Source organism: Mytilus edulis, chromosome 9, assembly GCF_963676685.1.
Source record: "Mytilus edulis chromosome 9, xbMytEdul2.2, whole genome shotgun sequence".
NCBI classification, from domain to species: Eukaryota; Metazoa; Mollusca; class Bivalvia; order Mytilida; family Mytilidae; genus Mytilus; species Mytilus edulis.
The window spans coordinates 87,230,734-87,255,477 of NC_092352.1; the positions used below are offsets into that span (position 1 = coordinate 87,230,734).

The 24,744-nt window shown below is 33.0% G+C and overlaps 1 protein-coding gene across 1 annotated transcript in view; it reads right to left on the reverse strand.

Annotated features, from left to right (window-relative positions):
- Positions 1-221: 221 nt before the first annotated feature.
- Positions 222-24,744, reverse strand: part of LOC139489311 (polycystin family receptor for egg jelly-like) — a 39,884-nt gene continuing 15,361 nt past the window's right edge. Inside the window, exons 16-36 of the mRNA XM_071275594.1 lie at positions 21,032-21,207; positions 20,230-20,400; positions 18,815-19,083; positions 18,155-18,310; positions 17,277-17,489; positions 16,912-17,040; positions 16,555-16,657; positions 15,945-16,147; positions 13,417-13,662; positions 12,361-12,850; positions 10,279-10,433; positions 9,464-9,697; positions 8,818-8,991; positions 7,738-7,898; positions 6,553-7,387; positions 6,063-6,195; positions 5,150-5,379; positions 4,432-4,606; positions 2,820-3,503; positions 1,866-2,426; positions 222-762 (exon numbers count right to left, since the gene is read on the reverse strand). Of these exons, the coding sequence (XP_071131695.1) occupies positions 494-762; positions 1,866-2,426; positions 2,820-3,503; positions 4,432-4,606; positions 5,150-5,379; positions 6,063-6,195; positions 6,553-7,387; positions 7,738-7,898; positions 8,818-8,991; positions 9,464-9,697; positions 10,279-10,433; positions 12,361-12,850; positions 13,417-13,662; positions 15,945-16,147; positions 16,555-16,657; positions 16,912-17,040; positions 17,277-17,489; positions 18,155-18,310; positions 18,815-19,083; positions 20,230-20,400; positions 21,032-21,207 (5,767 nt within the window). The 3' untranslated portion in view covers positions 222-493. The remainder of the gene's footprint in view (positions 763-1,865; positions 2,427-2,819; positions 3,504-4,431; positions 4,607-5,149; positions 5,380-6,062; positions 6,196-6,552; positions 7,388-7,737; positions 7,899-8,817; positions 8,992-9,463; positions 9,698-10,278; positions 10,434-12,360; positions 12,851-13,416; positions 13,663-15,944; positions 16,148-16,554; positions 16,658-16,911; positions 17,041-17,276; positions 17,490-18,154; positions 18,311-18,814; positions 19,084-20,229; positions 20,401-21,031; positions 21,208-24,744) is intronic.

A 24,744-nucleotide genomic window follows, 5' to 3' on the forward strand; every position in this document is an offset into this window, starting at 1 on the left:
AATTAAAAAAAAATCCACAAATTCGCATTCCGAGATCTAATACATATATATGTGTATGCAAATTTTCTTTAAATCGTAATAACATTTCTCGCTTTTAAATTGCTACTTAAAAACTCGCAATACTAAATGCTAGTAATAATTTCTCACTTTTCTCTATTTCATTTTTGGAATTTTGAAGGCAAAGGCAATCATATATTAGATTAAAAGTATAAACAACACAATTAAAACATAACATTTTTTATTTCTAACTAACAAGTCATCAGGACCTAACAGATTTATATTGGCAAATAATAACATATCAAATACATATTACTCTTGTAGGTAAAGAACATTAGTTGCAACTATTAAAGACACGGCACACATGTTAACTTGTTAACAAATCTTAATTATGAAAACTGATACATAATCGTCTTTAAAAGACAAAGGTCAATGCACAATCAATGCTTTCGTAACTTCTATTTTGATAATTTTTTATTTGCATAAGATGCAAACCTTAACATTTAGAAGCATCTGGTGCGTACCATTTTTCAGTTTTAAAAACCGGATGTTGTAGTGAATTCCCTTGTTTAAACGTAATCGGTTTCTTAAATGACCCAGGGAAAAGATGGGAAAAGACGGGAGGTTGTAGACCACTACTCTCTCCAAACGAATTTTCGGATTTAGTGCATGCCGCAGCTAAGTTGTCAAGCCGTACAAATATATCATCCAACTTATCCTCGATGTTGTCAACAGATTCTCCTAGTTCTTTAATATCTTCATCACCTACAATATAAAATAACTAATGTTACTAGATCTTTTATATTGATTAGACCGTCGATTTGCCCGTTTAAATGGTTTCACACTAGTCATGTAGGGGGCCCTTTATAGCTTTACTGTTCGGTGTGAGCCAAGGCTCCGTATTGAAGACCGTACTTTGACCTATAATCGTTTTTCTTTTTACAAATTGTGATTTGGATGGGAAGTTGTCTCATTGACCTCATACCATTCTTCTTATGTATATTTACATTGTCTAACTAGATATGTATTCGACAAATGTTTTTAGACAAATCACCGACTTACTTACAATAGAAAAATACACAAAAGGCGAAAAAAAATGATTTATGTTTACGAGGAATGTGTGTAAATAAACTCATCATAAATACCATGAGTAAAATTTTATATTTACGCAAGACGCGCGTTGCGTCTACAAAAGACTCATCAGTGGCGCTCGAATCGTAAAGTTTATTTTCGAAAATTAAAATCCAAATAGTAGTTACGGTTTTTATTGAATTTTAAACCTGATGCTTTTTGTTATCTATTAATCATGTTTTTCTGTGTCTAATATGTTCTCCTATTTATTTGTATTGTAGTCCTGTAATATTATGTTGTCATTTCAATGTTATATTTAACTTTGCCATTAAAGTGCGAGGTTTGGCATGCCTTAAAACCAGGTTCAACCCACCACTTTTATTCCCCTTTAAAAGTGTCCTGTACCAAGTCAGGAAGATGGTCATTGTTATATATTGTTCGTTTCTCTTTGTGTTGCATTTTAACGTTGAGTCGTTTGTGTTTTCTCTTATTTTTGAGATATTGAGATAAGACGTGGCGCGGTACTTGTCTATCCCAAATTCATGTATTTGGTTTTCATGTTACATTTGTTATTCTCGTGGTGTTTTGTCTGATGATTGGTCTGTTTCTGTGTGTGTTGCGTTTCGATGTTGTGTCGTTGTTCTCCTCTTATATTTAATGCGTTTCGCTCGGTTTTGGTTTGTTACCCCGATTTTGTTTTTTGTCCATGGATTTATGAGTTTTGAACAGCGGTATACTACTGTTGCCTTTATTTAGACAGTCTATATATAAAACTATGCAAAAGGTTTAATACTTACTTAAGAAATATTTTAATTTCATATTCTGGAGAATTCTGTCAAAGTTTATTCCTGTCCACGCTATGAATCTATTCCAAACAAAAGAAACAAGTTCATATTCGTTGCTCTGTTTTGAAACATCTTTTTTGATGGCTGCTATAGATTCATTCAATATAGCAACAAAAATGTTGATCAGCAAAAACATTACAGAAAAAAAGAATGCAAAGAAAAACATCGGACCGAATACTCTGTTTACTTCTTCCAATGATCTGTAATCATAACTTCCCAAAGCAAACGCCAATAGAGTCTCTAAAGAGTCCAGCATAGTCCGATATGAAGCTAACTTTGGTCCAAACATCATGTAGCCCCATATAGCATAGCCAAGCATAAATACTGTTAATGCTACTGAGAAAGCAGCCAGCTCATTTGCTGAGTTCTTAATGACACCCGCAAGCATAGACATCTTACGATTAAATCGAAACATGTGTAAAAGTTTAATTATGCACACAAAAATTGTGAAAGCTACGAGATATCCAAATACCTCATCCCACATAGCAAGTCTTTGGAAGTTATAAAATCTATCTGAAAAGAGAATAATAAAAACACTGTTAGCAGCATTGTTGATAAACACAGGTCTTCTTATCGCATCAAATAAAAATAGAATCTAAACTTCGAATCGAATTTAATTGAAAACTGCTCAGATATAATGGCTAAGTTAAGCAATCTTGTGTCTGTAAAAGCTGTTAAAATTTTAAAGTCAATTTTTCTAATTGAATTTATCCGTGCAATCACATACAACAAGTCCATAAGCATCGTCAAATGAATTCCAATTCTATTCTTTTTATAGGTTGAATTGAAAACGTTTAAGCCGTGTGTCCCGATATATTATATTGTATACGAAATAAATGAATATAAAATTTTAACAAAAACTCAATTCGATAAAAGGATTAAATTCAATATATCAATACTGGTTACCTCTCAATTTCGTCACGCTTCTCAGTGCGAGGGTGGTAATAGCATGTCTCATGCTATACATGGCTACACTAACAATGGCTAACAACAGATTACTTAGTTCTAAAACGTTCCAGAAGCTTTTGAAATACTGTCGGCCTTGCCTTCGTATATGTCTTATTTCACGTACAAGATAATAAACAATAAATATAACAGTCAAAATCTCACATGCCACAACAAATAGCCCGAAGCCACCAATATAGGAAAATAAACGAAATGTTTTTAAGAAAAATTCTGGTATCATTTTCCCAGAAGTACTATGCTCAAATGATATAAATATGTTTGAAAACATATTGACGTTTGGGTTATATAAAGTAAACTCGACAAATATTCCTCTCGAATATCTATCTATCCAATGATCTTTTTCTAATTCCTCTACCGTTTGTTTAACACGGTCGTATTTTCCAATTAAATCTGCGACATAGCCTCCTCCAGGGTAAGTACCAAATGTACCCTTATATGGAATGCCTTCATTATCCATTAGACCTCGATATTTCCAGGGATAATTTGGTATATTATCGTACGTCACTCCTGTTGGCAGTGGTAACCAGCCTTTACTATAAGTTTGTTCATCTCCTACATCGGTTGACCAATCCAGACTGCAGACACCAATAACAGAATGGATAACAAACGGAATATTACAAGATTCTGCAACGAAATATAGAAATTATATTGTTTGCTTGTAATCGTTTGATAAATTCTGTTACATTTTTTTTTCAAACCACGAAATGCTGAAATTAACTCATCATAGATATCTGGATTAAAATTAAGTACGCCAGATGTGTCTAAATAAAGACAATAACAGATAACCATTTTATGATCTTCAGACATAAACCCTCCATGTTAATTTTTTCAGAGGAATTGTCCGAGTTCACATTGTGTGGTACTACACTTGAATTGCGTTATTTAAATTCTTTTTCGTTAATCGATTAGGAAATATATATATCAAGGTAATAGTAAAATAGAAGACATTGCGTAGAGTTCAAAAGTAGCGAGACAGGGTGCGTCGACATGCTTTGCAAATAAAATCTATATAGATATCAGATGCACGTTATCTAAGATTCAGAAAAATGTTAAATGTCAAAAATCAATCAATGTGTGAATATTAAAAGAGCACTGGTGAGAAAAATGATTTGATTTTTTCTAATAATTTGCCGATTTACTTAACCTCTATAAGTAATTATTTCGAGATTAAGGCTTTCAGAAACCTTTGTTGATCTTTGTTAAGGTTATATTTTTATCAAAATCATATACTAGTATGCAATTTTAAAATCATAATAAGCTACTTGTAAGCTGTACAATCATAAGTGATCACAATTCATATTAAACAATTCCATTAAACTGTGCATAATTTCGGATTCAATTGATCAAATGTTCCATCCTTGTGGTATCAGAGTTACTAACAAACTACTGTCAAATTTCTACTGGACACATAAACACTAAGAAACATCAATGTAATACTTTTCACAATCGTCCTATTGATGAACCCTCGAATTTGGTGAGTTGTGTGTTCCATATATACCTAGACACACGAACAAACTTAGCAATAAATAAGTTTCACTAAAGAAAGTTTTACCGGGCCTAACTCGTTCTTGTCTTAATCTTATCGGACCAACTCTGTACGATTGTAATGTTGAAACAATCCTTTCCCCAAGAGAGCCCAACGGATCGCCATTCCAATGCTTTGAAACATAGAGATTTGGCAGTAATTCCAACTTTATCCATTTCCATATGTGCTCTTGTTTGTGGATCTGGAAACATACAAAAAAGATTATTTAAAGTCAAAACATCTGAACATTTAATATTTTGTAGAATTGATAATGCATATTTTTGAATATGTTAACCAAAATATTGAAACATCAACCTTCATTAATGATAAATTTACAGAAGATCACAAGATGATTGGGATGGCGTGTTTATCACGTATCGATGGTGCTTTCAGGGTTTAGGCATGTGCCCTCCCAGTCGATTGAAATTATATTTCAACAATAATGCAAATATTTATTGGTGTATTTCATTTTATCCAAACCCCTAAATGTACTATTTTTTTATTGTTCGAATAGTGTCATCACAATAGATCTTGTAAACAAATGTATTTCTGGTGGTGAGATGTCTCATTTGCAATCATTATACATCTCCTTATTTCATATAAAATAAAGGCAACAGTAGTATACCGCTATTCAAAACTCGTAAATGTATGGACAAAAAAACAAAAAACATATTAGTACATTTCAGGATGGATATCATTTTAATAACATGTGAAAAAATATCTTTATGACCATTAACTAACAAACCTTGGTTAAATTTTGTTCCACTGTTAACATTTGAACAATTGCATCTTTTACATTAAACGATCTTGTATCTCTGTTATGATTTGCTACTAATATCATCAACGCAAGAAATAGAAAATAAAATACTATTTCCCTCAATGCAGCGTGCATTTTCATCTCTTTCAACCTTATTTCTCTTGCTTTAGCAACTTCTTCAGGATCTGGTGGTTCAATGTGTAAAGATGGTCGCATTTCTGCAAATGTAAAAACATTTAAAAACTAATAAAACAATCCTTATTTCGTATATTTGGTCAAAACGCTTTTCAAATATTAATCTTATAATTAAAACATCTTTGCAGTGGAATGTTTGTTAAGAAATTGATATTATTTATTATGAAGTTGGTGTGTTTGAAAAGGTTTTCTTTTATCCGCTCCACAAAGAAAGCCTTTAAACAAATATACGCTAGGATATGTTTAAACACAGGAGGAGCAAAGGCACCCAAAGATCATAATACCCAAAATGCAATTTAATTATTAACCAATAAATACATTTTCCTCGATACCATTTATCTCCCATATCAAAAAATCACATCATGAAAAAATGAACCTATTCCTCCGCTAGCTACAAAAAGTATCCAAAAACAAAGATATTCTATCATAATAATTTGATAATTAATGGAATTAGTGTGTCTTCAAAGCCGGTCTTGGACATAACAAAACTAAATATTAAAATAATAAACAACACACCAAATGCTCAGGTTGGTTCAGGTTGTCAGAATTGTGCAACACAGTTAATAATATAGAACCCTATTCGGAAAACATAGAAATCCCTTTAGCATACACTGTCAAACATATAAACATACTATCCACACTGATCTGTGTCCTCACGTGTTATTTACCAATAAACATTTTTTGAATACATATCTGTAAGAATTACCTCGTTTTGGTGAGGAATGAATTAATTCCTCATCTGGTTTTGGGTGATTAGATGCATCCTCATCAAAGTCTGTTTCGTCTTCAATATCTGGTTTGCGCAGTAATGCAGCAATAAGTACGGCAATGACGATAATCTATCGAAAGACAAGAAATAAATCAAGACAACATTAAAACGAAGATTGCATCATAATTTGACAAAAGATTATCTAATCATTAGTGATGATTAGAATACATTCTGTGAACAAATTATAGATTACGACTTGTTGTAAAATGATTTACTCAAATGTGTACTAATATTTGCTCTGTTTGGCAAGAATTGAAAACATGTGTGTTTCCCTTTTATGGACATATTTGATGAATGTAACTTCTTTTAAACAATCTCCAATTGCACTATTATATAACAGAAATTCAGATCAGTTAAAATAAATAATTTTAATGTGTCCTATAGGGCGAAGTCTATCTATTATTTAAATTGACATAATAGTACTTACCTTGGTAGGCTGTATGACTGTTACCGATTCAAATATTGATAGGATCATAGATGATAACCAGTTTAATGATTTCTCTTTACCCCATTCCATGCTGTACAGGAACGTAAAGAACGAGGACACTCCAGCAGATATAAAAACTAATAACCAACCAATGTAAACACACCAATGAGGCAATTTGAACTTTTCTTTGCGTTTTACTGTTTGAGAATGCCCGCTCGATGACTCTGGAGTAACAGATTTATTTATTTCATCATCCAGACAATGTTTATGTACTGAATCTTCCTGTGGTACAATATCAAAGTCTGATACCTCTTTTATAGACATATCATCGGACTTAAAATGTCTTGGTTTTAATCTAATTTCTGAAAGTGTTCTCACTGGTTTAACATTTCCCATGAATGCATTTGTAATCTTTGTTTCCTTTGGACGTGATTTTCGGAATATTAAATCAATTAAAATATTTATAGGAAGCACAATAAAACTACATACAACGCTTATGTATAAACCATGTAATGTAAATTCTAAGGGTCCTATTTTGAATGACTCAACATTTGTAACTTTTTCCTCGGCTTGATAAAACATAGCATTTGCCACCATAGTAGTGAAAACTAACGATAGAATACACGAGAGTCTTTGTGTTCGTGTAAAACTACTTCTCTGTGGTCTAGAGAAAATAGATATCCACAGATGTGAATCACTGAAATTTTTCCTTGTCTTTGTCATAAAGACGTTGTGAAAGCTTGTAAGATCTTGTGATCCTGCTACTGGTATCAACCTATCAACCATACCATCATCCTCTTCTACGGCAAACCATTTGTTACACAGAAAGAAAAACCTGTAAAGAAAGGAACATTCATTATTGCCTATTGTTTGCTTATTCTATTTGTTGATTGCTAACTATCATCACCATCTCTGTTTCCGTTAGACATATTGTCCTGACCGATATATATATATATCTAAATGGACCACCGGTCTAAACACGTAACGTTATATATATGCTTTTTTTCCAGCAACCAGGAACTTGATTTACTTAAGATATAAAGTTTTCAATGTTGAAATATTGGAATCACGATTACTTTTTGAGAAAGGAAAATTCATAATTTAAACAATTTTATTTAAATACTACTAGTACATGCTTTATGTTGTGTTGTTAAAACTTCTCAGCTCAAATATATAAATTCTTACGTTTCCCTTGTTTGTAGGTCAGTGATAATAATTTTAATGAGATACCATCCCTGATTTCTCCCCTTCCCACTATTATCATGCCACATCCTAATATAGGTCAGAGGTCCTAGCCATTCTGGGACACTCATTATGTAATGATTTATACTTCCTCTGGATAGTGTCTGAAACAAATTAAAATATAAACATTATATCAAAGCTTGGCCATAGAAACAAAGTTATTGTATTACCTATTAGATAAAATGTACAAACCCAAATTTATGTGTCGACCTGTTATATGTAAATATGAAACAATTCAATTAATAGAGAAAACAACAGCAGGATCTGCTTACCCTTCCGGACCACCTTAGATTACCAGCCAATTTTGGTGGGGTTTGTGTTGCTACGTCTTTTCTATGTTGTGTGTTGTGTACTATTATGTGTCTGTTTGTCTTTTTCATTTTTAGCCATGGCGTTGTCAGTTTATTTTCAATCTACGAGTTTGACTGTCCCTCTGGTATCTTTTGCCCCTCTTTCATATAGCGAAACAATTTACGAATAACAAAGATGATCGACATGAACCAACGACAACCACTGAACCACAGACTCCTGACTTTAGACGGGCACGTAAAGAATGTAGCGGGGTTAAAACAAAATGTGGGCGCCCATTCCTATCCTAACCCCGCACAGTGGTGAAACAGCACAACATAAGAACAAACTATAAATACTAGTTGAAAATGCTTATCAGATGGATAAAAAGCAGAAAAACACCAATGAACAGCACAGAACGGACGTGTTAGAGTAACTATCCCTCAGGCTTAGCGAAAGACACTAAGTACATATCTAAGAGTAATCGGAGTTACTGCCAGATAGTTCAAAGTCAATGACAACTAATATAACTAATCATGTAGCTCAGAATAAAATGTGATTAGTATATATCCAACATCAAAGTTAGATTTATTTAATTTGAACTATTGTCCACATAAAGCAGATACAATTGGTTAACAACTTACATTAAGTATTAATGAAAATGCTTAATTATGCAAACAATTTTGTATCTTCACAAATTCCTATGATTTGCATTTTGCTTTTTCATATATTAACCTTTATTTGTTTTTCATCTTCTAGTTGTCGCACACCAGTATCCTTCAAATCACCCGCCAGAATAAAGTTGACATGTGACCTGGTTCCTGCCCCTCGCCTCATTCCTGTACACACTGTTATCTGGTAACAGTAGTTGTCTTGAACAATGTTGTCCATCAGAGGGGAAACTCCCCACTTAAAAAAGACAGATTATTTTTTTAAAAAGTCATCACATTTAAGCACGACACAAAGAGGATATAAAGATAGATAAAAAAATTACTATGTAAGTCATACCTAGGGGCATAATTCAAGGTTATTTGCGTTAACAGAATATTATAAATATGTCCATTTTTTTCACAATCGCATTTTAATAACGACAAACCTTGTGTCATGGATAACAACGAATGTTACTGATCAGCGAACTTCCACTTACCATGGGCAGAAACTTTTTACCCTTCCAGAGCATCCAAATTCGTTCCAGTTTTTGTATTTGGCTCGTGTTCCTCATTTTTTATCGAATAGTATTTTGTAAACTTTTGAATGTCTCCTAGGTTTTTTTCTGTAGGTAAAAGTTTGTTTTCTTCTACATTTTGATTGTTGTTTTTTTCTGTATTGTACATTGGATAATTAATGTATATCATCGTAGCAAATTCAGTAAACTTAGTACCTTAATTATATCTTTCTTATCCTGGTACCTGGTCCATATGACACCCACTATATAGAAAAATATAAATCCACACAGTGTTGCCAAAACAGCCCAGTTATCCTTAAGTTTCTGGTCTAAGTTGTTGAAGACGGACTTAAAGTCTATTTCATTTGGCGGAACGAAGAAGTCAACACCAAATGACGTCAGATGGTTACAAAGACATCTGGTAAAGTTTGTGTTTGATAATGGACTGACCTATAAAAAAGTATGCATCAATATTTTATAAATCATATATATACTAGTATTCGTAAAAGACTAACGATTGTATTCAAGTTGACATCAGATGAAAAAAAAAGAAACAGAGACAACAATCATTATAGACTTGTTTGTCTTGTTAAGTGTAATTTTTCTCTTCGACTTATTGGTTTAATGAAGGATTTCCTAAAAAGTCAAGATAAACCCCGTCAGCAGATTTACTAATATATATTATTCAATTATAGCCTTTGTATGAGGTCGATTCGAGGTTATATCGACCAAACAGAAACATATTCTATAGGTCGATATAACATCGTATTGATCTCAACCAAAGGCTTCAATTGTTAGATCATTAATCAGCAACTATTGCATGAACAATTTTTAACTATGGATTTCTAGAATTATTTTAGTAACATGCTGTATGCCCTGTGCGATATGATGTTTTTGACCTAAAAAAAAAAAAGAAGAAGCTAAACACAACAGTATTAGAGTGCAAACTGCTAAAAAACAAATCTACTTAAAATAAATTTTTAACCAATCACAAATCCTTCAAATATCCGATTAATAATATAAGAACATACAGAACAGTTATCGGTCGTCCATTTATCCTGTATATCACTCCAATAATAGCAACCCGACGTCACAAAACTTAGAGTGTAGTTAACAAAGACTGGTTCTTCAGGTTCCAGCGTATATTCATAGTAATCTTCGTATACATCTTCTTCTGTTATATTCACTAAAAAATAAATTTTTGAATATTGAAATATTGGCTTAATTAAGTCTTTCCACTTTTCTGTGGAAAGACTTATTGTTTTTGTTCTGATTATTTAATATTATTATCAGGTCTTTCCACCTTTCCGTGGAAAGACCTATTGGTTTTCTTCTGATTATAAGGTCATTCCACCTTTCCGTGTTTTCTCCCCTTATGTATCTGAAATCAGTATTTCTCCACAACCATGCAAATGATTGACCTGGGCTCTTTTGGTTTGAGATCACTGACCGACATGTATGACCGTGCAATTGAGGTTAAGGTCTAAGGTCAATTTGACGTTCTAGATTTTGACCTTTACTAAAAATTATTTTCTGTTCATAATAAAACAATTAAGTCTTCTGCATATACCTATTATTTTTTTTTATATCAATTTGAAGAACCTTATTACATCAACAAGGAGTGAAATTTTCTAATATCGTTTTTTAAATTTCATTCTTATTATCCAGGTGAGGGCCCTCATGGGGTTTTTGATTATGTGAATACTTGGCCGTTTTTTTAATGATTATTTGATTATTAAGCCAAATATTTCATGATTATTTGATTACCTAGGACTGTATTTTTAGTTTATGATTATTTGATTACTAAAGATAAGCAAATATTTAATGATTATGTGATTATATTGGCAAAAAAATGGTGATTATGTGATTACTAGGACCCCCCCCCCCCCCATGAGGGGCCTCCCAGGTGGAAAGACCTTCAACTGTTCTCTGAAGAATTGGTTTTTAATTATTATTTTTTTCGTCTGCCTAATTTTTTTTCCTTCGCTGTTTTTGTGTTTCGCAAGATGTTGCTTAGATATTTGAAATATGATATCAAACAGTTTATATGCTTTTGAAACTGACCCTGCTTAACCGAACAATTTCCCATATCTCCCCGAACACTGTTTTCTTTGTTATCGCTTAATATTCACAACCGTATAAGAAACCGACAAATTTCTTTTACCAAATTGCTCGTTATATCCTCAGGATGATTTGGTCACTTTTGAACGAAGCTACCCGAAGACTCCATATGAGAGTTATTTCCACTTTTTTATTTGATATAAGTGAAATGTATTTCTAACTGGAAAACCATAAGTGATAGAGGCCTAGGGTCTTTTGATTTTAGGTCCTTGGTTCAAAAAAATGAAAATGAGGTCAAGGTCAAAGGTCAAGGTCATGTTCAAAATTTTGATTTTGGCTTGTTATCTCTCATTTTTAGAAATCTTATAAGATATCGACAAAATATTTTTCAAACCATTGTTAGTTGCGACATGTCAGAACACATAAATTTTAGTCGAAAGGGTACCAAACATTTGATGCGAGTTTTCCCACCTTTTATATCTTATATCAGTCGTATGATAAGATAACTCATCAACAATATAAAGTAGAGACCTAGAGTCTTTTGATTTGAGGTCCTTGGTTTATGACCTTGAAATTGAGCTCATGTACTAATAGGTTTATTTCCTCCTTCTGAATGTTTTTTTTTATAAAATAATGATTTCTAAGGGAATAACGGCAGTGGTAGCAAAACACGCTTGCCAATGATGCATCAAAGTCAACCTGTTCACAAGTCTTTTCCGAATTAACCGTAGGCTTTGATAACCCTTTTGTATACTAATTCAGTTGATTTCTTAGTTATGCAAATTCAAAAAATACAAAATAACTGAATGAATCCAAAACCACAAAGTCAAGTATCTGCAACAATACAATTACTGTTGGTTATCGAAAAAAGGTACCCACGAAAAAAAGGTACCCACGAAAAAAGATAACATTCATAAAAAGAATAAAATTCTAATAAAACTGTACATCACATCACATCACACATCATCTCCTTATTTTCATATTAAACACAAAAATATGGAAATTCAACAATTCCAATATAAAAAAAGAAAAGAAAAGGCTTATAACCATACCTTCTCCTCGGAGTCCAATGAAGTAGATACCTTCTCCATGTTGTCGTACATATTCCTGTGACAGGAACACCCTGTGAGACAACTCTTCAAACATATCAATATTACTTTTCTCCGACGTCTCAGTAACTGAATGGGGGATTGTAATATTCCAGTCATGATCAACCACAGACGGGAAATCTCCGAATTTCACAAATACTTCTAATTTCCTGTTTATTTCACCTGTCTCGATCAAAATACTTAGAACGCTATCATTAGAACGAACACTAAAAGAATGAAAATACAAACTATCCGAATTATCAACATCTAGAGTAAATGTCTGTACATTCAGTGCTGAGGAATCTACTGAAATATCAATGACAATATCGTCCAGAAGGTTAGTTACATTTATTATCTGCCCTTGGTCTCCATATATGTCCATCGTCACGATGGCGCTATTGATGTATTTAGCTGTAGCATCCCATATGTAAGGGTTTGTTTGTGAACTAAGTACCTGTAATTTAGAAATATAGTTACTTTAACATGTCAACACAAAAAGCTATATGATTTGCAATCTTTTAGAAGGAAATGGTTTTACTTTTGGGAGTTTTAAGTTGCGATATATTAAAACATAATTTTTTGAATTACTATCTATAAACTTCTAATGAATAACATAAATAATACTACGTTTTCATTCTGATGTTTTAAATCAATCAATGATTATAATAAATATCGCCTCGTTTTTAAAAATGTTTATTTTTTTGTAACTGAAACACTAAGAATATTATATAGCTTCATTCAATTTATTATTTTATAGAGTCGTGGCGATTTATGACTTGACATTTTGTATTACGTTGTTGAAGTCCTCATGTTGACCTCTTTTGTTCATTTTGTTTTGGTAGCATTGGGTTGCTGTCTTATAGATGGAACTTTACATCCCATTTTATTCACATGAAATTATCTCATTGGTGATGATATACAATATTCATGCACGATTTCTTGCAAAAGAAGATTGGTCCTTTTTTTTTAACTATGCAGACGTTTTTCATAGAAATGTCTTATTTTTGCGAAATGTCCCACCTTAACATCAACGTATGTTGAATTCTCCATGTTCAATAGAAGTGAATCAGATGATGGCATTTTGAACGATCCACCGACTGCTTCGACATTGGAGTTATTGATTTTGGCTATAGAACTACGTTGTGCTAGAACTGTAAGGAGTGGAGATTGCAGTATGACAGGTGGTTCATCTGTAGCCTGGTTCTTTATCACAGACTGGTATATCGTATCTGCTACACTCAAAACTTTGGATGCGATTTCTTTAACCTGTAGAAATGAAAATAGGGGAATACACACTTTTACTTTTAATCAAGTGTGGGGTATGATATTCGTTGATGTTAGGGATAAACAACACAATACGAGTTTAAAGGTTCAAAATAAGAAAAAGAAATATGAGTTTGTAAATATAATTAGTAAATCCAGAGAAGTAAAGTATCCATGAAATGATTTTTTTTTAAATCCAAGAAATTTTGTATGAACGGAAACAAGAAAACTCGTTTTAAAAACGTTTTGTTCAAGGCGTTTAAAATGTCTCTCAAATATTACAAATTATTATACCTCATGAGTTTAATAAAGGCAACAGTAGTATACCGCTGTTCAAAATCATAAATCCATGGACAAAAAACAAAATCGGGGTAACAAATTAAAACTGAGGGAAACGCATAAATATAAGAGGAGAACAACGACACAACACTACAATGTAACTAACACACACAGAAACGGACCAAGCATCAGACAAAATCCCACGAGAATAACAAATATAACATCAAAATCAAATACATGAATTTGGGATAGACAAGTACCGTGACACGCCTTATCGCAATGTCAATTTACACTCAAAAATAAGAGAAAACAAACGACGCAACGTTACATTGTAACACACACAGACACGAACTATAATATAACAATGGCCATATTCCTGACTTGGTACAGGACATTTTTAAAGGAAAAAATGGTGGGTTAGTTTAAACATATTTATTTATAGTGGATTGGGAAACAAGTTTTGCAACTTATATTAATCCCTTTCCACTTTGCGGGTGCGAGTGCTGCCTTGTAGCGGCATTAGCCTACTCTTTTTCGAAATCTACAAGGGTGTCTTTAACGTGCAAGATATATGGCTCTCTCTTAACACGGGCCAGCCAATTATCGTCCCCTTCCGATGGACTATCATCGTTTCCTCAAGACCATACTCGAAGATGGTTTCAAGGGAGAGCCGAAAATTGAGTTCCTGAAATTTTCATCCCAAACGGGAATCGAACGAAAAAATGGTGGGTTGAACCTGGTTTTGTGGCATGCCAAACCTCGCACTTTAATGGCAATGTTAAATATAACATAGAAATGACAGCATAATATTACAGGACTACAATACAAATAAATAGGAAAACGTATTAGACAAAGAAACACATGATTAATGAATAACAAAAAGCATCAGGTTTAAAATTTAATAAGCCAAAAACGCGCCTCGTCCACACAAGACTCACCAGTGACGCCCAGATATAAAAGATCGAAAGCGAAAACAAGTACAAAGTTGTACAGCACTGAAGATTAAAATCATTTTCAACTCTTCACCCAAGGGGGAATGGGGAATAGAAATATGGTGACTACATATCTTCTTCCGTTCGGAAGTAAAAGTGGGGCGTCCGTTTGGCTGTGCGGAATGCATTAAGTACGCAGCCATGTTCGGTCTAAATGGGGACATTAAATCTTATTCGAGTAAAGAAATTGTCACGATCTCTGCACGTTAAGAACCTTTTGGAACAAATCTTTACGTAGTCCTTATGTTGTCAGTTGCAAGGCTAAGTTTCTGTCCTTAGCCAATATACCCTAATTTTCCAGTGGAATTCTAAATTTTACCGACCTGCAACCAAATTGACCTTTATATTACCGGATAACCTATTGTATTTATTGTAAATTTGTCCTCATCCAGAACATGCATAACATATTTGCCACTGGACGCCGGGGAACCATTAATCAATCAATCAATCAATCAAACTTTCAATTGACAATATAATCAAAATTCAAATCTTTTACAAAAACAAATCGTTGGTTTTCCTGATTTACACTAGTCATTTTGGAGGCCCTTTATAGCTTGCTGTTCGGTGTGAGCCAAGGCTCCGTATTAAAGACCGTACTTTGTCCTATAATGATTTACTTTTTCAAATTATGACTTGGGTGTAGAGTTGTCTCATTGGCTCTCATACTACATATTCTTAATATGTAAATATCCTTAGTACACAAAGAACGTATTAAATATCAGTGTGTGTCTATATTTTGTGTATTAAGTTGGTTACCTATACGAAAATAGAGACAGAAGGTTGGAAAAAGCCAAATATTATGTTTTATATACTTAATATCTTCATATTATTTACCATTGGATTTGGAGACTTTTTTTTTACAAAGTAAAATTCGTGACATTTTAATAGACAATTTTTCTTTTAAATTCAACGATACAGTTTTTGAGCTAAAAGATTTTAAAACATTCCAAATATGATTAAAAGGAAAGAAAAGACACAATTATATCACAAAACAATTGCAAACAATTTTTATACCTTTGCCTTCTTTTGCTCCGCTGTTATAGTTGGGGACGATGTTGTATTGTTTGTTTCTGCTTGTGTACGTTCTGCCTGTGTAGACTGTTCAATAATAGTTTCTGTGTCGATACCAGACGATTCCATTCTGTTCTGTTTAAAGATGTTCATAATTTCTTCTCCTGTAGCGGCAAAGACTATACTTCCTAATGTTGCAATCATATCTAAAAAAAAAATGAAATTTCAAATCTAATGAAAAGTGTCAAAAATAAATTGCCCTATTATAAATAATGAATAAACAAAAAATATATATGATGTTTCTATACTCCTCACAACTCTTTATAGAACTTTAACCAACTTCAGCTCATAAGTCGAAAATAAACCGTCAACGCCATGGCTAACTTGAATAGAAAATGATAAAAAGATAAACAAATTAAAGTATATAAAACACAAGGTAGAAATCAAAATACTGATGATCAACATGAACCCCACCAAAAACTGGATGTGATCTCAGGTGCTCCAGAGGGGTATTATATCCTTCTCCACATATGACAGCCGTCGTTGATTTCGTATTTCTAAAAGTGTTATAATACCATCAACAATATTTTAGGAAGTATTTTAGGTCTATTACCTTCCGCAGTACTGTATTTTTGACCCTGTGCCTCTGTTTGTTCGGATTCCACCATTAACTGGAACGTGTCAGCCATTTTCTCTATAGCATCAACTGCAACACCCTTTGAAATATTTAGTGAAACAGAAGCATAAGCAGCTAGTAAATTCACAAATATGAAAATTTTAGAATCTGTTTTTAACTATTATACGATTTATCTATCTTTTCTAAGATGGCGAGTTTCCTCAAGATACTGAGGGCAATAAAAGAAACAGCTGAATCATAAAAATGAAACCATTCTCGTGATGTTTAATTGTTTTATTTATTAAAAAAAAACCATGAATGGTGTCAATAAAACTGTTATTTATTTTTTTTTACCTGTGATTCATCCGATATCTCTGAACTCTCGTGAGTAATGACTCGAAAAGCCATAGCTGTTTGTTGTAGGGAGTCCAGAGTAGGGCTTTCTGTTTCCAAGGATAACGTTTTAATAACGGAAGTTCGAAGCTGTAAGATAGTATTAAATTATTATTTTTTACAAATTCTGTAATGTTGTTTTATTAGGTATCAAGGATAAAAGATACGTGTCATTTGTTAATTTATTTTTTATGACATTGAATGAAAATTACTAAATATATGAATGTGTTAAACCATTAGGTAACGCTTTAAATGAATATAGCATGTATATCGTGTTCAGTAACATTAAAATTGTTCTATAATTATAGAAATGACATTTATATTACCTCGGTCCTTAATTTCTTTTCTTCAGCTGCCTGTTCTTGTCTCAATCTCTCTACCTCTTCTGGATCAATAGTACTTCCTGGTTCGATAGACGTGTCTCCTGGTAACAAGGTCGTAGTCTGGTTTGTCCAACCACTAGTTGTGCTACCATCTGTCGATGGTGGGGTATTTGGTGCTGTTATCATTTGTAGGAGTGACGCTCTTGAAACTCCTATCTAGAGAATGAACATTCAAATGAGTAAAGAAAAACATAGACCCAATATACGAGACATGATAAGCCTTCTTCTTCTATTGACATCTATAGTAAGGGTACATAGAACACTTCTGGTGTTGAGTACAAACAGAATAATAGTATTATTGGTCATCAAAACTGAATAAGGAAATTTTATACAAATGAATTTCAATATCAGATTCATTATAAAATAACTCATTATAGTAAGTCAATTTTGTTCTTTCAATTCAAAGTAAATGTAGATATAAATATATGATTGTCTAATTCACAAAAAAAAAAATGACCGACTGTGCGAGGACTGTATAGCCAGTCAATGTCGTTTAAAACTTCTATCATCATCATCATCATCATCATCATCATCATCATCATCATCATCATCATCATCATCATCATCATCATCATCATCATCATCATCATCATCATCATCATCATCATCATCATCATCATCATCATCATCATCATCATCATCATCATCATCATCATCATCATCATCATCATCATCATCATCATCATCATCATCATCATCATCATCATCATCAAAAAAGATAAGCAACATCTTCCATAAATATTTACTGTTTCTTAATATATTATCTTGGTTTACTTAATAATTCGAACTTTAAAGGTGGTCACAATGAAGTAATTGTTTACCAGAACTGGTGAATAATTGATCAGTGATGCCACAGCGACCACCAGTTGCTTAGCTTCCTGTGCTTTACCAGATGACAACAGAGTAGTTAATTGATTAGATTCTCCGCTAGTAAGAGTAAGAAGGTCCGATACATCGTCTTCCTTTGGTTCTTTAACCTTACAAAATGAAAGTTAAACGTTAATACATTTATTGCGTCGCAAATATAAGTGACTCCAAAGACAAAAGCAAGGATACTTTGAAAAAACTTTAAGTATTTGTGTATATGTACAGGTAGTACTGTTTTTCAGGTTGTATTTTGCAATCTGCTGTATCGATTACGTATATTGCTGTGGCTTGCTTAAATTAGGTACTATGAGACGCACAAAATAATAATTGCGCTCTGAAACTAAAAGTTTATTTTAACACAGCTTCAGCACACATTGTGATGGGAAAACAATATTATCCCACGTGAATTCAATGATGCGTCATAAATGGGAATTTGCATTATATAATGACGATTTCAAACTTCAATAATTATTATCTATTGTAGAATAATAGCTATTTTCTTTTAACATATCTATCAATTATTTACATTTACAATTATATTTAACAATTGAGAAAACTTAACCCATTCAATTGATATATACGATTTTAAGTTAACTTGACTTTAGTGTTCATACCTTTACTTTAAGATACGTTTCTACGAACTCTCCGATAGGATTGGAAATTCTAACTACAACGTCATGAAAGAAGTCATTGTCCACAGGCCCAAGAGAGAATTTGCTCTTAGGGGTGAAAGCATCTTTTCCATAATACAAAAGCTGTGTATCAAAGGATCCATGCGGACGAGACCAAAATCTGTATAACAAACCACGTCCTAATATTGCTTCTTCTCCAGGGTTTAACCATCCGCGACAACGTATTTCAAACTCTGTCTCTAATGCATAACCTGAAAACAGTTCTCAGGATTTACTAACACTGTTAAATACAAGACCTAACAAGTATTTTTTCAAAAGTTTTTAAATGGTAGTAATAGGAAATAAAAATTGACACATCCAATCGTAAATCAAAACACATTTTGGTAATACTAATAGTACAAATTATTATAACATAAACTGTACTGGTGATAACTATGATACGCCAGTATTTAGATACAAAAACAAAGAAAATGTGGTATATTTGCCAATGTGACAACTAGATATAGGAAGATGTGGTGTGAGTGCCAATGAAACAACTCTCCATACAAATAACAATTTAAAAAGTAAACCATTATAGGTTAAAGTACGGCCTTCAACACGGAGCCTTAGCTCACACCGAACAACAAGCTATAATGGGCCCCAAAATTACTAGTGTAAAACCATTCAAACGGGAAAACCAACGGTCTAATAAGTCCACAAGAGACCAAATGACACAGAAATTAACGACTATAGGTCACCGTACGGCCTTCAACAATGAGCAAAACCAATACCAAATCTTTTAAAGCTTTAATAAAATTAACGGTACCAATTTTCTTGCACCAGATGCGCATTTCGACAATACATGTCTCTTCAGTGATGCTCGTGGCCAAAATATTTGAAATCCAAAGCTTAAATAAAAGATGAAGAGCTATAATCCAAAAGGTCCAAAAAGTATAGCCTAATCCGTGAAAGGAATCAGAGCTTTGCATGAGGGAGATACATTCCTTAATTTATAATAATTTCTAATATTTTGTAACATCAAATTTTAATAACACAAAAAATCCGTATTTTCATGCCAGTACCGAAGTACCGGCTACTGGGCTGGTGATACCCTCGGGGACTAATAGTCCACCAGCAGAGGCATCGACCCAGTGGTAGTAATAAAATTAACGGTACCAATTTTCTTGCACCAGATGCGCATTTCGACAATACATGTCTCTTCAGTGATGCTCGTGGCCAAAATATTTGAAATCCAAAGCTTATATAAAAGATGAAGAGCTATAATCCAAAAGGTCCAAAAAGTATAGCCAAATCCGTGAAAGGAATCAGAGCTTTGCATGAGGGAGATACATTCCTTAATTTATAATAATTTCTAATATTTTGTAACAGCAAATTTTAATTTAAAAGTGTATTTCTACCTGATATTGGATCAATGTCGCAAGTTCCTCCATATGGCGGCAGATTGGTAATAAATTCATACTCAGTAAAGCTAGGAGCGTAACCATACACTTTGCCATCTATTCTAAATCGATATATCTGTCCTCCAATAAGGGATCCCTGTTTGATTTTTATTGCCTGAGAGGATGTCCCTGAAATACAAACTATTCATGATCAAACTTGTCAATAGGTCAAATGAGAGTTATGACTAAATTTGAGAAGGATTCTAAATAAAAAACGATAAAATTTCTTTATAATTGCAAAAGTACAATAAGGTAAAATACTGTAAAATCCTATCTGACTTATCACCTCTGATTTCAATATTTTTCTTAAATTTTGTTACTAAAAGGTCATAACAAGATAAAATTGAGATAAGTTGTTCATTTTAACAAGTTAAATTTCTGCAGAAAATTTGCCTATTTTATATCTACATAAATCATTTGCATCAGAGATTAATGTACACTCTAACTTAGTGAAAACTATAAGAAAAAATAAATTAACAATAATTCTAATTTCGATAGTAACTAGAAGAATATTAACGTCTTATTGAATCAGAAATTCTTTGAAATAACATTATGTTGTCTCAAATATCTCGTATTATTTAAATAATGAATTTCTATCATTTCCGACTGGTAATATCACTTGCAAAAGATAAATTTTAAAGTGTTTTTGTGATTTATTGCATTTTATTTTTTTGAAAAATTTAGTCTACTGAACAAATAATTTCATGCACGTACTTTAGACAACTACAGTTTTAATACATATACATGTCTATAAATATACCTGCTTCGGTCAGACCATCTAAGTTATTGACGGGATAGAAACCTCCTAAGGTCTCATTCTTCAGATAAAGGCTCCATTTGTACTCCTCTTTATCGTAGTTAGTACATTCAACACACGTGACCGAAAGAGTGAATTCACCAGAAGGATTCATCTTAGATTTGCAATTTACATGGCAACTGCAAAGTATATAAATAATAACTAAGACAATTTCCTTGTTATTGTTATTATTACCAACTCAGTTAAAACGGAATAAGGGTAATAACAAAAATAATTGGTAACAAACCATTAGAAGGAAAAATTAAGATTAACGAAAATTATCGCACAAAAATAGGATAGCTGATTGAATATTGAATACGACTTTCAAATTGGTGCTAACAACTTCATTTGCATCGACATCTGAGGATATGCACACCATTAAAGCATATATAAAACAAATGCTATTACATAAACCATATCTATTTATACTTATGTATATCTATATAAAAAAAAGTATAACCAAAATACAGTAATTCATAGTTAATTTAACTAGAGGCTCCAAAGAGCCTGTGTCGCTCACCTTGGTCTATGTGCATATTAAATTTAAACAAAGGACACAGATGGATTCATGACGAAATTGTGTTTTGATGTTGGTGATGTGTTTGTAGATCTTACTATATTGAACAATCTTGCTGCTTACAATAATCTCTATCTATAATGAAATTGGCCCAGAAGTGACAGTGGAAAAGATTTTGTAAAAATTTACAAAATTTACAAAATTTATGAAAATTGTTAAAACTTTACTAGAAAGACAATAACTCCATAAGGGGTCTATTGACCACTTTGGCCAAGTTGACTTATTTGTAGCTCTTACTTTGCTGTACATTAATTCTATTTACAGTTTATCTCTATCTATAATAATATTCAAGATAATAACCAAAAGCTGCAAAATTTTCTTAAAATTACCAATTCAGGGGCAGCAGCCCAATAACAAGTTGCCCTATTGGTCTGAAAATTTATGGGCAGATTGATCTTGACCTTACAAACAATTTTATCTACTGAAGATTTTTTTTAATGCTTTGGTTTCAGAGATATGAGCCAAAAACTGCATTTTACCCTATATACTATTTTTAGCCATGTCGGCCATCTTGGTTCACGGGCGGGGTCATCGGACACGTTTTTTAAACTAGGTACCCTATTGATGATTGTGGACAAGTTTGGTTAAATTTGTCTTAGTAGCTTCAGAGGAGAAGATTTTTGTAAAAGATTACAAAAATTTACCAAAAAATTGTTAACAATTGACTATAAAGGGCAATTACGCCTTAAGGGGTCAACTGACCATTTTGATCATGTTGACTTAAATGTAGAAGGTACTTTGCTAAACATTTATGCTGTTTTCATTTTATCTCTTTCTATAATAATATTCAAGGTAATAACCAAAAAGAGCAAAATTTCCGTAAATTACCAATTTAGGGGAAGCAACCCAATAACGTGTTCTCGGATTCATCTGAAAATTTCGGGGCAGATAGATCTTACCTGATAAACAATTTTACTTCATGTCAGATTTGCTCTAAATGCTTTGGTTTCAGAGATATAAGCAAAAATCTACATTTTACCCCTATGTACTATTATTAGCCATGGCGGCCATCTTGGTTGGTTGGCTCGGTCACCGGACAAATTTTATGAACTAGATACCCTAATAATTATTGTGGCCAAGTTTTGTTTAATTTGGCCTAGTAGTTTAAGAGGAGAAGATTTTTGTAAAAAGTTAACGACGACGACGACGGACGACGGACACAAAGTGATGAGAAAAGCTCACTTGGCCCTTCGGGCCAGGTGAGCTAAAAAGGGGAAGTCAATAAAAACTGACAAAATCAAACGTTATCAGCCAATGGAACCAGCGAAAAACGACTATCGTATGACTGACTAAGTACAGAGGTGGAGGACAGGGGGTACCCATTTTGGCCTAGTAGTTTAAGAGGAGAAGATTTTTGTAAAAAGTTAACGACTACGACGACGGACGACGGACACAAAGTGATGAGAAAAGCTCACTTGGCCCCCTTCTCCCCCCTCTTCTCCTTTCTCCTACCCCCGTTCTCCTTTCTCCCATTAGAATAAAACATCTCCTTTTGAGATATTTTTTCTTGAAATATTAGAATTTTATTTAAAAGGAGAGATATTTTATTTTTTCTCCTTTCTCCAACCTTTTCTGCTTTTTCCCAGCCTTCCTCTCCTTTCTCCTACCCCCTTTCTCCTTTCTCCCACACCTTTCTCCTTTCTCCTACCCCCTTTCTCCCTGTCTCCCTTACCCCTGTCCTCCCCCTCAGTACAGACATTGTCGGAAGAAAATGGTGGGTTAACACTGATTAATATATAGCCAGCCAAACTTTTCACTTACAAGACAGTAGTTTACATTCCCCAATGGCTATAGTTTATATATTTGTGAATCATAACTGGGAGGTAAACCCAGTAGATCCTGTTCAAAATGTGACACCACTTTGCTGCATATTGAGTAAAAATTAGGTGATAAATCTCATTCAATGATGTCTCAAACGAGGAAAAGTAAATGGGTTTGTTGCTATGATTATTGGAACATATTCGTGATCAACTGTAACAAAGTCAACAACCTTATGAAATCGTCCGTAAATTAATCGAAGGGATGAATTCAATCTAACTACAAAGAACTCTTGCCTTCAATACATACCGTGAAAAAAGCAGCCCCTATCAAAGCAATCATGAAAGGAAAGGCCAGCTCTGGAATATCGAATTAAATATCGTGTGTTAACTACAGTTGTTTGTGAGTATCTTCTGTCATAAATTTGCAGATTTATTAGGTCTTTCCACCTTTCCGTGGAAAGACCTATTGAATTTGTTCTGATTATTATTAGGTCTTTCCACCTTTCCGTGGAAAGACCTATTGAATTTGTTCTGATTATTATTAGGTCTTTCCACCTTTCCGTGGAAAGACCTATTGAATTTGTTCTGATTATTATTATTATTAGGTCTTTCCACTTTTCCGTGGAAAGACCTATAGGTTTTGTTCTGATTATTATTATTATTAGGTCTTTCCACTTTTCCGTGGAAAGACCTATTGTATTTGTTCTGATTATTATTATTATTTTTTTTTTTTTTCTTCCGCCTAAATTTTTTTCTTGCGTAGTATTGATGTTTCAAAAGATGTCGCTTAGATATTTGGAATATGATGTCGTATAGTTTATAAGCTTTTAAAATTTACAACTGCGTAACAAAATACTTTACGTTGTAAGAGTTATCTCCCCAAACACTGTTTTTCTTGTGGCCACTACTCCTTCGCAACCGTAAAAGATTACGACAAATTTATTTTACCAAATTGCTCGTTACTTCTTCAGGATTAGGCAATTCATTTGGACCAAAGCTATCTGGAGACTCCATATGAGAGTTATTTCCCCTTATGCATTTGATATGAGTGATATGCGTTTCTAACTGGTAAACCATAAGTGATAGAGACCTAGGGTCTCTTGATTTGAGATCCTTGGTCCAAAAAAATGAAAATAAGGTCAAGGTCAAAGGTCAAGGTCATATTCTAAAATTTGATTTTGGCTTATTTTCACTTATTTTCAAATACTGTATGACATATTGACAAATATTTTTTCCTAAATTGTTAGTTGCGACATGCCCTTACTTGTATATTTTGGTTGAAAGGGTGCGCATACAATAAATTGGAGTTTTTGTCCATCTTACATTTAGAATTACGCGTA